At 40.8% G+C, this 15,634-nt stretch overlaps 1 protein-coding gene across 3 annotated transcripts in view; it reads left to right on the top strand.

Annotated features, from left to right (window-relative positions):
• The first annotated feature begins 2,135 nt into the window (after positions 1–2,135).
• The window catches only part of SLAIN1 (SLAIN motif family member 1), a 55,836-nt gene continuing 42,337 nt past the window's right edge, over positions 2,136–15,634 (top strand). For 2 of the 3 annotated variants that reach the window (XM_006182680.2, XM_014557588.2), the window contains exon 1: positions 8,353–9,195. In XM_006182680.2, coding sequence (XP_006182742.2) covers positions 8,585–9,195 — 611 coding nt within the window. In that variant the 5' untranslated portion in view covers positions 8,353–8,584. Of the gene's footprint in view, positions 2,153–8,352; positions 9,196–15,634 lie in introns of those variants that run through there. The other variant, XM_032496836.1, reaches the window with a different exon arrangement.

The following is a 15,634-nucleotide window of genomic DNA, read 5'->3' as shown; positions in this document are numbered from 1 at the left end:
ATACAGGGTCCCAGGACTACAGAGAGATAGGGTGCAGTGGCGAGTCCTTCTCCTCCCTCTCTTTCCCTCCTGGAAAGAGAGGCAGAGAAAAGGTGCTGCCGTTTGCTGTCCAGAGAGAGCTACAGTTTGTAAGAGTCTGAGTGCCAAGGAAGATGCCAGGACAGACACAACCTTCATGACCAAGTCTAGCCAACATTTCATCTGACTTTAAACTCTTCCCACTGTCATGGTAGAATAAGAACCCTAAGCATCAAGAGAAGACCTGGTTTCTGACTACAGAGCCTAGGGGCTGAACTGTGGCAACCACAGAACCTCTCAACAGGGAGGAGGAAGAGAGAGAGGAAGCCGCACCAACTCAAGGTGGGCCTAGAAATGGAAAAAGAATATTAACACCCAGAAAGGCACCAAGTGAAATCAAATACTGGGAAATGAAACCATGCCAGAAAAAAAGAAAAATAAATGTGCCATTTTAAAAAGACTTTAAGTATGTCTAGAGTTATCAAAGAAATACAGAAAGGAATAATGTCATTCCAAAGAAGTGAGAAATTATGCAAAAAAAAAAAGATGCTTTTTAAAACTTAGTAAACTGATCAACTCTAAACTGAAGTGATCAAAGTGACACGAATGAATTGGGAGCTAATACTAAGGCATTCACCTGAATAGAGCAGAGAGGCAAAGAGAAAAAAATGGACAGATCAGTTAAGAGATACGGAGCTAGATTGACGAGGAGATAGTTAAACATGAATGAATGAGTGAGTGAATGAACACACACACACACACACACACACACACGGATCTCAGAAGAGACTAGAGGAAAAGGCAAAAGCCACAAGCATAGAGATAAAAACAGAATTTTTAGAGTTGATGAAAGACATGGGCTGTTGGACTGAAAATATACTCCAGATAAATAAAAGTAAATGCACAAGTAGACACATTAAAATAAAAAAGCAAAACACAAAAATATTCTTAAAATCAACCCACAGGGAAAAGACCAGATGGCCTACAATTGTACTTCTTATTACCAGTAGATGCCGGAAGAAATAAATTATATCTTCAAAGTTCTGAGGGAAAATACCCTATCCAGAATTCTATATTGAGGTAAAGCTCATTCAAATATAAGGACAAAAAAATACATTTTCCCACTGAGTCTTACTGAATAACAAAGCAGGCAAAACCCCAAATTTAAGAAAACAAAAACTGATTCAGAGGTAAGAGAAAGATGAAAGAAAAAATAAGGGAGTAAAATGATTTTGAGACGTGAGTAATTCAGCTGTCTATTGTTAAAATAATGTTTGTGTGTGCATGAGTGTGTGCTAGAAAAAAGGTGAAACTCAAACTCTAGGCAGCTGTAACAAGGATTCTGAGGAAGCAATGCCAAATAAATTCTAGAGTCCTTGTCCTATTCATTCAAGGAAATAAATTGAAATCTTGCTAGAAATATTTATAGTTGAGCATGAATCTTAAAAACTGAAGGGTAACTGCAAAACAACAGAAATAAAATCCGTAATCTCTAGACCAGCAGAGGGAAAAACATAAAAATGTTTAAATCCAAGAAGAGAATAGATCAGAAAGTGAAAAAGGAGGAAGGTATGGCGAACAGAAAACACAAAATATTATAATAGTTCAGTCCAAAGCATAAAATAAATCCAGAAATGTCAGTTATCACCATAAATGGATTTACTTAATAAACAATAGAGATGATCAGATGGGCTGATAAAACAAAATTCAACTATGTGTAAACCACTTCTAAAACAAAGCAACAGAGTAAGATCAGAAGATTAAAGGTGCTACCTGAAAGAAAGCTGGTATAGCATAATTAGTAGTGTTATGTTAAGTGGTCTTACAGCACCATTGCATACTCCTGTTGCTTTGAAGTTATGTGTAACCACATGACTTGCTTTGGTCAATGAAATGTGAGTAGAAAGAATTTTTGCCACTGTTAGGCCAGAGCTTTATGAGCTAGTACGCACTTGGCCAGGCCCTTTGTTTTTCCCTTGGCAGTGACAGCAGCATGGAGGTGGAGCCTCCCCTAGCCCAGGTACCTGAGTAAAGGTGACAGTCTTCTGAGCCCTGCTCTGGCCCCCTTCCCCTGTGTCCACAGGTACGATGTAACAGCATCCGAGGGACAGATTATCTCCATCTCCTATCCGAGGTAGGTTTCCATGGTTATTCTCTGGATTCCTGTCTTCTATAAGCTAAATTATTATAGATACTCTTCTTTGGAGCTGCATTTGTAATCTGTTGGCTTAATCACCTATGGAGCCTGATCTTCTAAAATTATGTTTTACTGTTTGTTGTTTTCTCTGTTTCCAAGTCTTTAGTAGCATGTGGGAGAGCTTTCAGACACTGTTTTCCATGGCCAAATAAAAAATGCTTACAATTACCATCAAATAAAGCCCAGAGTCTGAAAACAGAGGCTTTAAACTGGTTGTAAAGCTTGAAAACTGGCCAGTAGTTTATTCCCCCCATCCTACCCATTTGCTATTTTTTAGTTATCAGAGTAAATCCACCTCTGGAGATTTTTTTGCATTCCATTTTGATGAAGGCAACCATATCTTTAATAAGGTATTTTCTGTTAATTGACATTCATCTTCCTTTCTGAAAATAAACAAACAGTATTCCTGAAGATAAGAAATAAGAACATATATGTAATCATGACAACACAATCCCTTGGTGACACGATTATAATCATTGTCTCTGTGAAGGATCTAGGATGAGCGAGATACTATAGCTGAAATGCAGATAACCCCATTATGATATAATTATTACTGTTTTCCGAAAATTCATTATGTGCACAGACTGTTATTAGTCACTCACTGGAGGTTTGTTTTGAATAAACTTGCAGCAACTTCTTTAAGTCTGACTTATAATTTCTAGATTCTAAAATGTGATGATTTGCCAGAGAGGTTGCTGCACTATTTTCTGTCTGCAGTCTTCCACCTCCTTTTACTTAGATTCTCACATCCCTTCAGCTATGCCAGTACCCTGAAGGAGGACTAAAAGACCACTCTTATAGGAGGAATTCTTGCCCTGCTGTGTGTCAGACTTTCAAAAGATTTCTGACTTTGGTTTGTAACACTCCAGTGTGATTGCGATTTTTTGCAAGGAAGTTTTTTTTTTTTTTTTTAAATAAAAGCTCTGAAAATTATCAAAGAAAAAAGAGCTCTTTTGAATTTAAGAAAGAAGACTCTACCACATTCACTTTTATGATGAGAGAAACATTTGAGGAAAACGAGAAAGTAGATTGTTCAAAATCCAAATACTTTCAAAAGCTCTAGAGTAGGCACTTGGTGTGATGGTAACACAACATACCAATTTTTGCCAAAAAGACTCAAGTCATACCAGATTGATTTTTCTCTTATAAAGTTAACCAATTTTGGGAAAAAAATGTAAACATGCTTATTTTTCAAGCTTTAAGTATGATGTTGCTTTTCAAGGTTTAAGTAATCTTACATGCTTATTTTCAAGAAGAGCAACTCTTGTTCAAAAATGTCTATTGGTTTTAGTTTAAAATGTTTCAGATTTTTAAAAAAAAGTTTGTGAAGTTTTAAAAAATTATTTTTACATTTTTGAATGTTTAAATACCACCAAAACCATTACGGGATCTGTTCAGGTTCAACATACACTGTGACTTGGTTTCTTCTGAATATTCTTAAGAGTGGTATTGACATTTGGAAGAATCCATATGGCTAGAAATACAAAACAAGGCAGTGATAGTTTGTGCTGTTTTGTCATCTGAGCAGAAATAAGCATTGAATGAATAGCCTTTGTACTGTCAGAAGTGTTGTACCAGCACTGGCAACTTTGTTGATTTTGGAAACCTACTGTTTTCTAATCTTTGCTTGCTGACTTTTTAAGTTCCAGTAATATTTGCTTGTTAATGAATCAGACTTTGTTCAAGGCGTTTCTGGCTATTGATTTTGCATAAGTCAATACTTCTTATTGATAAGCCATTAAGACCAGAGCATGGAATTCTGTTTGGTGCTGCCTAGGACCAGAAAAGAGATACTGCAATAAACGAATTGGGCTCTGAAGCCAGGTTGCCTAGCTTTCAAGTCCTGGCTCTGCCACTTACTGGCTGGGTAACTGGGCAGATGGTTTGGCTTCCCGTGCCTCAGTTTCCTCATTTATAAAACAGGAAAAATTATAGAAACTACCTTGGAGGGTGGTTTGAAGATTAAATGAGTTAATACAAGTAAAGGGCTTAGAACAGTTGCTGGCATTTAATAAGCACCAATAGCTACTGTTAAGATTAATTTTAGAAGTTTCATTTTAATGAGAATGGTTGTTGTGTGAGTGGTTCATAAAAAGAGAACAAGTTGACCACAGAGGGACACAGTAGCGGCTAGGAAGCAGAGCTGGGTGCTGTATCCTAGTTCTGTTGGTGCTCTGATCCTATATCCTGTCTGATAAACGACCATCACCATACTGGCCCCAGTGCCTCACGGCATGATAGGGAGAACCAGGTGAAATCACATACACTTTCCACATGGAAGTCTTCCCCAGATTTTTAGCCAAAAGAAATTGCTCCTTCTTGGGCACTCCCTATGCTGTTGACTTGTATTTTCATCATGACATCTAACACACTAAGTCTTGTGCTATAATTAATTGCTTATATGCTTCTTTCTCCAACTAGATAAGGCCTTGGTGCTGGAGACACTGTCTTAGTCACTTCAAAGAAAAATCATCTAGCATTGTGACATGAACATAATAGGCATGTAATAAGTGTTTATTGAAAAGGGCTCTGACAAGGAGACCTGGCCAAATAAACAGGATTATTATTATTACTGTTAGTATAACTGCTACTATATATGACTTTACAGGGTATAATTACATGGGTTGTTGGCATGGAATTCCAGTAGTCGAGCTTGGTGGGGTTTGAATGGAGAAACAAACATAGGGATTATTTACATACATTCTGGCTTCACATATTTTTTGTTTTCTCTCTGCATTATTCCCTTAAACTAAAATACACACATCAATGAAACAAGTATTTTTTTCTAGCTTTTAACTGGGTCAGATGTGAAATAATCAATTATCATGGGGTCTGCAAAAAGCCTTTTAATCCTTTTGGGTTGTCACCATATGACAAATGAGATTTACGGAGATAACCAATTAGGTTCTTGTCTAAATTTCAGCTAGAACTTGGGGATTTCTTTCTTTCTTCATCTCTACTTTAAAAAATTTCAATGTTTCATTGCTATGAGCTAGACACTGGACAAGGGTAGTGGGGACCAATAGTATTCACGATTATTTTGTGTGGATAAACAGAAATCTCAATTAAGAGGCAAAAAAAAAAAAAAAAAAATCAGCCACTCTGGGTTATCTGAATAAACTTGAAAACACAGCTGGGGATCTTTGATCTTAGTTTAACACATTAGGTGATTTTCTCTCCTTGTGGTAATTGGATCTATCAACTTGAATGAATGCAGTGGTCACATAAGGGTACATCCAGTCCACTCCATTGATGGAAAATCTGCATTTAAAACATACGGGGCTTACTCTTAGGGAAATTTCACTCTAAGACAAAGGTATAAGGAGAAGAGTGTTTGGGCTTCTAGAAACTGTCCTAAGAACTGTCGTCATTTTCATGACTAAACTTGGGCAAGTAACCTAACCTTGTTAGTTCATCTGTAAAACTGGGGAAAATAACAGGCTGATCCCAGATTTCTTAGAGAATTAGATTTACAAACTCAAGAAGAAACTATACTGTCTTTGCAATTCTGTGGCTGGATCAATTTGATGTCAGTAGATACTATTAGAGGTAAATGTGAAAAATACAAATCAAAATAAATTATATTCTCTCTTGAAATTCACTAGAGTGACCAGGTGACCATAGTTCTGAAATGTAAGGAATGGGGAGCACTGGAGAAATATGTATTTCTTTACATGGTTTTGAATGTGTGATATATGGATATTTCTCATCAATTTATGGTGTTTCAAATGTATCCTTAAAGCATAAAGTTTTTAATGAGACATGCACTTTCATTTTTCATATCTTCTTTGTAAACCTCTGAAATCAACTAATGTGCCTCATTTAAAACACAAATATTTTAAAATTGAGTAGCTATGCATGCAATTTCTTTCAAAACACAAAGCTTCCAAATTTGCATCAAAATAAAAAATCAAGACTGCTTAATTGAAACCTTGACACCATCAACTGCTTTAATTATGTGTTAAAGAGACAGGCATCCTGGGGGGGGGGTACCAACTTAAAATCAGTCTGCACTTTGAGTGTTTCTGGTGTGTGTACATATGTAATTCACAGAAGGGAAGAAAAAGAAGTGCTTCCATAGAAAGGAAAGAAATGATTGAAAATTTCTCTAGACATAAATCATTTCACACTAAAAACAGGAAGAGGGCAAATTTGTCTTTTCAGAAGAATGCAGAATAGAAATTTAGGATAGACTTTCATCTCTGCCCTAGGTGTAAATGTCAATGAATGCTTTCTTTTGAAACTACAAAGATTTTTAAAAAAAATAATCATTGCTACTTAGAAAACACAGTTCTAAGTCTTGACTACTGGTTGCTTGGATGTATTCTATAGACCATACTGAGTGAATGGGGGAGGAGTGGGCTGTTATTTCTCTCCTCTCAAGTATATAAATTTTGCAGTAAAATGACTGCTTTTATTTATGTATTAATTCTTGTTGTCTTTGCTATTATGGGCTCATTCCCAATTTCCCTGGTTAATGTGGAACCCAGCAGCTCTTTGTTCTCACTGTGTCTGTTGTCTCCCTTTCTTTGTGTTGCAGGGTTACTGCTACCCGCATCTGCCACTGAGCATGCGGAAAAATCCTTCAATAGATTCTTGACTTAGGACTTTCAGTAGTATTACTCCACTTCTCCAGGTTTTAGTAATAACCAGAATATCCAGAAGATAGACCGAAACTTAGAAAGGTGATGGGTGATACAGGTGGTTAGGTAGTGGTCTGCAAGCTGGGACACCAGATAGAAAGGTTCAGGGTAGTTATCACACATATTTATCTAATTTATGGAAGCCCTCACCCAGCAAGTTAAATGCAGGTCACCCACCCTAGACACAGAAGCTCAAGATATAGATTGACAACTGAGAAGACACAAGTGTTTCTGAGCAGAAGGCACAGAGCCATATCTAAAACCAGTGGATAAAATGTGCTAGCATTTCCAGAGGGATGTGGCACATTGTCACAAAGAGTGGTATGTAAAGTCCCCGAGCAGGGACCTTCACTAGATAGTATATCGTCCCAGGATGAGAATCAGCTGTGTGGATTTTTCTCTTAATAAAATCTCAGGCTTTTCTCTGTGTTAAACATCCAGAAATGCTCTCAATATTAATTGAACACAACTTGGTTCAATTCTTCTGCTTTAAAGCTCTCCTCCACTCTCTCTTAAAGCAGATTTACCAATGATTTCCAGAAGATGTAAAAAATTGCAGGTTTGCAGGTGAGATTATGGGTATTGGAGAAGAGTTCTGAGGTTTTCTGTTTTTCTTCCCCAACCCCACCCCAGTAAGTCTGACCTAATAGCTTGTAAATTATTTAACAGATGGAGCACTATTCAATTTTACTCATGTTTCTCCCTTTAATGATTATTGCCTGTTTTGTTCTGCTTACATGGCCAACTCTTAGAATGGTGTCTGGCATAGAGTTAGGTGTTCAAAGATCTTTTGTTTAATGAATGTATGAATATATATAGTACAAAATGCTCTCATTTTACTGTGGCAAACATTGACGGTAACAGAATAGTTCAAATATGACGATTTTAGAACAAACTTAAGTGAACATTTGGCACTTTAGCAGCTGACCACTCCCTCTCTTATCAAGGAGATCGTTTTTCTCCTCAGCCTCCTCTCTCCTACCATTTTGTTTCTATATTACCAATTAGGGGATTAATAGCATCCTCTCAAAGCCTTTACTTTTTGGTCCTTAAGATAATGTTCCCCGGCCTTTTGGTTTTCTATACGTTTCATTAGCTAAGTGGCTAGCAGATGATGTTGTTAAGCACAAGTGCTCTGGGAAGGTAGCAAACTGGCAGGGACCGGGGCACTGCCTCCAGGGCAGGCACCTGCCGTCGCTTTTTTGGAACCACCACTGCCTGCTTGGCGGTCGATGCAGTTCGCTCCCTCCGCAGCCGCGGGAGGAAGTGCTCGGGGCGGGAAAGTTCAGGCCAGGACCAATCAGTCACCGGGGATTGGGTGGCGTGGGCGGGGGCCGTGGCCGCAGGACCCCAGCCCGCGCTCCTGGCCCCGCCCCCCGGGAGCGCCTCGCCCACGGGCCGGTCCTCCACCCGGCCCCGCCCACCCGGCGCCTGCGCCCCGCCCCGCCCGGAGGCCGAGGCTAAAACCCGGAGCCGCCGCGGCGCCCAGGGGACTGGAGGGACGCTCTGAGCATGTGCAGAGCAGCTCGGCGGCGGCTGCCTCGGCCGGAGGCTGGGCCCCGGTGCTGATGCGAACAGCCGGCTCGGCCTCAGCCCCAGCATAGTCGGCCCGAGGAGCCGGGGCGGCAGGGAAGGAACTGTAGCCTCCCCGCGGCCCGAGGAGCCGGTGCAGCGGCGGGCACCACCCCCCTACGCCCCGGCGGCCGCGGCGCCCTCGGGGCCCAAGATGATGGCGGAGCAGGTGAAATGCGCCTCGGCGGGGGGCGGCTCCGGAGCGGGCTCCGGGCCGGTGGTGAACGCGGAGCTGGAGGTGAAGAAGCTGCAGGAGCTGGTGCGCAAGCTGGAGAAGCAGAACGAGCAGCTGCGGAGCCGGGCGGCCAGCGCGGCCGCCGCCCCGCACCTGCTGCTGCTGCCGCCGCCGCCGCCCTCCGCGCCGCCCCCCGCCGGGGCCTGCAGCCCGCTGAGCCCGCGGAGCCCCCCGGCCGCCGCCTCCGCCTCGGGGGGCCTGGGGCTTGGGCTGGCGTTGGGCGCCGGGGGCGGCGGCGGCAGCGGCGGCTCCAGCCCCGCATTCCCAGGGACCTACTGCCTGCCCAGCCCGGCGCCCTCCCTGCTCTGCAGCCTGGCGCAGCCCCCCGAGGCGTCCTTCGTCTACTTAAAGCCGGCGACGGGCTTCTTCGGGGCGGGCGGCGGGTCGGAGCCGGGGGGCGCGGGGACACCGCCGGGGGCCGCCGCCGCGCCTCCCTTGCCGCCCTCGCCGCCCCCCACGCTGTTGGATGAGGTGGAGCCGCTGGACCTGGAGAGCGTGGCGGCCTGGCGGAACGAGGACGACTGCACCTGGTATTGCCGGGCTCCCCAGGGACCCTCGCCTGCGACGCCCCGGGGGAGGGCGAGGGCTGGAAGGGAGAGGGGGACCTCAGCCAGCGCCCCAGGCCCCGGTGGCCTGGCAGGTGCGGAGCCGGGCTATGTGCGGAGGCTATTCACCAGGGTGGAAACCTGTTTTCTAATAGCTTAGGCTGACCCATGTGGGGATGGACTGGTCCCCTCCATCTCCTTGTGTTGTGTGCTCTTTGCTCATTATTGGGTCCCGAGCTCCTCGTTAACATTAACTGCAAAATCATGCTGTCTTGTCTTTTTGTTACTCAAACCTGCTTTATCGCAGTCTTTTTTGGGAGTGACGGGGGATGGGTAGGAGTTGACGTCTGTCTGCGGCTGTTACTGTTCTTTTCTCCCAAACCAGGGCTGGACAGGATTTGCGTGCTGGCCCTCCTCCCGTAGCACCCCAAGCCGCCCAGCGATGGGTCTCTCCGTAAGAGATTCGTTCTCGCTGTTTGAATTGTGCAGACGTATGTCCTCATTCGCTGCATCTTCTTTGCTAGCTTCTCGTCTTAGGGACAAACTTGCTTTTTCCAATGTGGTGACCTCACTGTTTTTCCCATCAGTAATCATGTGAAAAATGATGGCTTTTCGGAGAATGGAGTGAGCAGCTTGAAGGCGCTCTGTTACCTAGGAACCAAGGAACTTGTTTTAATTTTAAAAATTAAATTGATTGAAGAAAAATGAGATTAGAGAAACTTATTTTTTAGAAGCTTTAAGCTGGTAGTAAGAAAACTTGAGTCTGGTGGCATTTATTCAGTTGAAATCTGGTTAGCTCAGTCTACTTTTCATCAGTGAGTACCTTGTGGGGGAGAGGGTTCGAATTCCTTTATTTTTAAGAGTACTTTCTCATGGAGTAGTAGTCACTTCGTGACTTCTTTTGGTTGGTTTGTGTGTTTTCCTCAGTCGCTAGAGGTGGTGTGATGTGCTCAAGTGAAGCAGAAGCTTCAGATTAGGTGGAATTTAGGTTGAAGCAAAGGGAATGAATAGCATTCACCTCTGCAGCGCAGTGGCATGAAAAATAGTTGTCCTGCTTTTTTCTTTGAATCGTCAGTCCTCTTATTTAGGACCCGTCCTGTTCCCAAAGCAGGGTTTTCTCTCACTTTCCTTGTGTCTCTATTGCATGATTGCACAGGAGGGAATGGGTGATGGGGAACCTGGCTGGTTTCCCACTGGGACTGCGTTGTTCTTTTCCCTTGCACTCTTCTGTGTTGAGAAGTCTGTGAACTACACTAATTAGTTTGATTTTGAGACTCAAAGTGTGTGGAGCTACAATAAGGCATAGTCCTCTTCCTGTGAAGTACTTTTCGGCAGCTGTGCTGGTAGCTCAGGTTGTAAAAATCAAAACAAGTCACCACTTTCTGGAACTTTAAGCCATTCTTTAGAAGCTACACCTTTTATTTTTGTAAAGCCCAAGCTGTATGGTAACCTCAGATTCAGCCCTTTCATGGTACTGGCAAATGCTCTCAAGATGGTTCTTAGGTTGTTACTAATAACATAATCCCTTATACCACTTTCAAATTATTTTAGGTTAATGTAGGCCCTGCTTGGCCTTTTCTGGAGATAATGTACTTAAATAATAGAAGGAAACTTGCTGTGTTTTTGATGGAGATCAATCCTGTGCTTTATAAAATTAACATTTTAAAATTGACTACGCTACACTTACTATTTTATAAGTGTATTAGGTCGGTGCTAGTACATACATAGCTAATAGAATTGTAATATTTTCTTCCATTGAATGGACTATTACCATATTTAGTTATCATCTAGGTATTGCTAGTATTTTGATATTTAGGCTTTCCTTTTGTAATTATTTTTTGTCAAAACAGCATTAACATACAATCACCTACTATTAGCCTGTTAGCACTTCAGATGGTTTGAAGCAGAATCTGAATTGTAACAGGTTGTACTAATTTCACTCGTCAAGTATACAGGTGAATGAATAAATCAATGCCATGACACTTCATAAATGTTTCTTCAGACAAATGGCACTCTGTTTATAGAATCTTCTTCAAAACAAACCTAGGGTTAGAATCCCAGGTGGAAAAACAGGGAGGGATCATTAATCTTAGCAGGATGGACTTAAATATATATATTTTTAAGGTCAACTGATTTTATAGTAAACTTTCAGAGCATTTTTGTCCATTACAGTACTTTTGTATTGCAGTATTTGGCCTATTGATGAACAGTCAACAGAGTTTAATTTTGAAAGCTTAACCCACTTGTTAACGCTCGCAGCACCCTGTGGTGTTCCTTCATCACTGCAACCACGTGGCTCTGCCCTGTGGTCTCACAGATGGAGTGCTTTTCATTTGGATTCCCTAATATGTTTGCAGGAAGGCAACTTAGTCTTATTTCCCTGTTGAGAAACAACTGTAGTGGATAGCTATGTGCCTGATTATTTAAAAAAATATTTTAGAATAAGCTTTACATTTTCATTGTAAAAGATAAAACACAGAAGTGAACGAAAAGTCAAAAAAGTCTTTTTCCTCTTGACCTCAGTTTACTACTGACTCAGAGTTAATCTGTTAACCTTCTGTAGTTGCTTCAAGGTAGAAGCATAATTATACAAATCGGTAGGCAAATACATACACATCAATTTTTTTACACTTCCCTTGCATTGAACATATCTTGGACATCTTTGTCTAACTGTAACAATTGTAGCATTGTTAAAGTAACAGTATTAAAGACCAAGTTACTATTAAAAGTATCACCTACAAGTTTTCATAAACTTTAATCATTTCCTCATAATGGGTTAAGTAAAATTGATAATTGATAATTTAGAGTAATAACTTCCTGCTAATATGTCATATCTTTAGGAAATAAAGTTCACAAATGTAGGTTAATCACCAAACATTTTAAAAGTTCTTTCATGTAAGTCTGTTTTTTCTAATAAGGTCTAGCATATAACTCTTCACCTTCAATTACAATCTGGACAACACTTGGCTCGAAAATTACAAGAAAACAGTGAATACTATAATATTTGCTTGATAGTTTATTAGTTAATGAACAATTATTTATCCTATATTTATCCTATAACTATCTCCTGTGTATTAAAAAATGAAAAAACTTTGTAAGAAGAATGAAGTGTTCTTTTTATTTTGATGGAAGTCTGAAACAAAATAGTTCTTATTTCTTCAAACATTTATCTTCGTTGAATTTAAAGTATTTAATTTTGCCTTAATACAGTCTGGTTATCTTAGCACAGTGCTGCTAGAATTAAATATCTCAGGAAATTAAAGTTGATTGTGGCTTCAGAGCCTTAATTCTCAAGTCCAGTTATCATAATGCCATAGTAAACATCACATCCTGCTATAGTGATTCTTCAATTGTCTTACTACTAATTTGGCAGCTTAGCTCTCCAGGAGACCATAGGCTAGGAAGTAGAGGGGAGAAACTATCAGCACCGAGTTAAAAGCTAAAAAAGCCTGAAGTCTTGATGCATACACGGGACATGGTATGACTGACGATTTGCTAGTCTGTACAGAAGGATGTTTTTAAAGGTCTCTGTCCCTGTGTCACCAGGCTGAGGAGCAGTGGGCTGAGAAGTACCGGGGAACAAGGAGAGGGAATCAGATTGGTATGCAGTGGCAGTGGGAGCAGTAAATCATTATCTGCATGAGAGACCTTTCTGTGACCTGTTTCAGTCTCTTTTTTTTCTGTGCGAAGGGACTGAAGCTCTAAGGAGAAAAGGATCTCCTCCAGTTATTTCCTGAAAGAACTGACTAAAATTCAGATTACTTATATGGATTCAGAAGTGTTTGCACCACTAATACTTTCCCCCCAAGCATGGTTATGACCCATCAGTGGGTTATATAGTCAGTTTAGTGGACTGACCAGGATTATCTTTTTAATGAAGTGCAGTAGGATAAAAATCAGAATCAGAGTGCATTGTGTCTTATAGTACAAACTTGTCTTCGATAAACTTATTTCAGTTTTTATGTGTATATGTCCTGGATCGAAATAGTAAATGCATTTGTGCATTATGGCTAAGGTTAGAATAACTTCTATTTGTAATGTTTGAAAGCAAAATGGACTTGGAGAAAACAGGTGGAAGGGCCCAGCTCCCTGAAGATAGTGTAGCGTGGGGGAAGTCAGGACCTGCACACCTCAACCAGGAAGACAAGTCTGTATTCAGAAAATGCCAAGATTAAAATATGCCAGCTGACACAAAATACAGCCATATAAGGAGGCATTTAATTTAGTGGAACGGCAATTAGCAGAATATTGAGACTTAAGTGAAAGGGATGTGGCAGTGATTTTTAACTTGCCTAACTGGAAAGAACAGGAGAAAAGTTCTTAATTATACAAGGGGGAAATGGTGGTATATACAAATTAAGGAAAATTTAATGAATGAGATAATCGTCTTCCACGTGTAACACCAAGACCCTGGACAGCTGGCTAAAATCATTGCCAATTCTTCATCAAAGCTGTTGAATACCTTGTACTATACATATGGCACAGCTAAATTAGACCACCTGAATGGTTTTTTTGCATAATTGATTTTCAGTGAAAAGACCAGAGGGTGCTTCACTTTCTGACAATGCTAATTGAAAATGCATGGTGTTTTCTAGGAGCTAGTGGAGTTGACTGAAGTATGTGCTGATGTGTGTTTTAAAATGAGTAACTTTAAAACACTGCAGTGAGACACTGAAATAGATTTAAGATGTAAATGTGGGGCAGTGGCTGTGGGGAGAGTGTGCTATAGGACCCGTTCAGTAACTAAAATTTAGCCTTAATGTATCCTTTTAAATAGCTTGGTGGGTATGTTCCTTCAGCAGTGGCTGACTGGTTTGACCCACCAGCAGGTGCTAGTGAATCTATGCTCTTGAAGCTGACTAAAAATGAATTGATTGTGCTTATCAGTGCTGGTGTTTTATCTTTCCTTAAAATAAAACTTTTGGTGATTGAAGCCTCTTGAAAGGACTTGTCTGAAAATTGACACATAGCTTTTCAGTGACAAGTCTATGACACACGTGTAACTATTTTTGCCGTACCATTTATTGTATTACCTGCAAAAGGATGACTTTAGAACCAAACGTTGAAAAAATAACCAAGACTGTGTTTCTAGACATTTTGTAATACTTCATTTGAAGCATTCAGGGTTAATTATGGTGGGCTTTGTATTATTTCTGACCTCCCAGTGTTAGTGCGTCTACTCAGTCAGGGGTCTTGAAAATGAGATGCATGGAAAAGTCGAGATTCTATGAAAATAATCATAGTTTTTAGTCACATAGTTTTGGAAGTTTTAAAAAGTTAAAATTAGTGTGTGACATTTTAAATAACTTTTACAATATTTGAAGGCTCCTCAAGTTCTAGACTAAGGCTTTTCAGATGTTCTTGCCAGATGCCAGTATGCCAGCAGTGAAGCTGTAGGAGTCGGGAGAGTAGTTTGTAAGTCAATAGGAGCTATGTTGTACTAACAATGGCAAGATAGGAAAGTGTAAATGTTGCTGGCGTTGTAATGACAGTGAATAAGGTGACTTTCATGACTTTTTAGAAGATGAGAACCGTTTCGGAGAAACACAGGTTTCTACCTTGCTTATCTAATTTTGGAGATAAGTTACACTTAGGGAGTTTGGAGCTTCATGGTCACCATAACTGGCTGCCCTCTTTCTTTTTTTAAATCCAGTTCGAGGCCTAGCCATAGAAATAGTAGGCTCAAAACTATCCTCCAAACATTGTTTGGAGACTGACTGTAAAAATGATCTCTTCTGTCTTAATGTCATATATTTGTGTAGTGCTTCTGAAGTTATATCAAAGTAATACAATAAATAGGATGTACATAGTTGAAAAAGTCTTCTATACCAAGACTTATTACAGAAGCAGCAGTCTCAGTTCTTCCTGCCTTGGAGCCCTCCACATGGACATCGCTTTACACTCCTTTAGCTGTTTCTTTTATTCTCTGTTTCTGAACGGTCTTTATACCCCATGACCTTAAACGTCTGTGGACTTGTTTTGGAAGATGAAGACCAAGCTCTCTTCCCTTCATCCTCTCGCCACCATCTCTTCTTTCCCTTCTCATACTGATTTTTTCATAGTGTTTCTGTGAAATCGTATTTAATGCCTGTGTTACAATTATCACTGTTATTAGCTGAGCCCTGTTAACTATGTTACATTTATTTTCTCTGTCCTTTTGTTCCTCTAGGAGTTAATAATGGCCTCTCTTTTCCCCCTTTACCATCTTCAGTCCTTTATTACTAATTTTCTCCAAACACTCTACTGGAGCCACACATTTCTCAGTCAGGTCAGACATACTTGATGATCTCTTAAATCTGTTTTTAAAAACTTATTTTGTAGTGCCGTCCCTTCTGGAACCCTTAATCTCGTTGCTCCAGTCTTTACTGTCTGCTATTTAGGCTGGATGCCCAGTGCTATTGTCATGGGAATTCCTCAGGTTTTT

The sequence above is a fragment of the Camelus ferus genome, chromosome 14, assembly GCF_009834535.1.
Source record: "Camelus ferus isolate YT-003-E chromosome 14, BCGSAC_Cfer_1.0, whole genome shotgun sequence".
In the NCBI taxonomy this organism is placed as follows: Eukaryota; Metazoa; Chordata; class Mammalia; order Artiodactyla; family Camelidae; genus Camelus; species Camelus ferus.
This window is presented reverse-complemented; position numbering and strand designations above follow the sequence as displayed.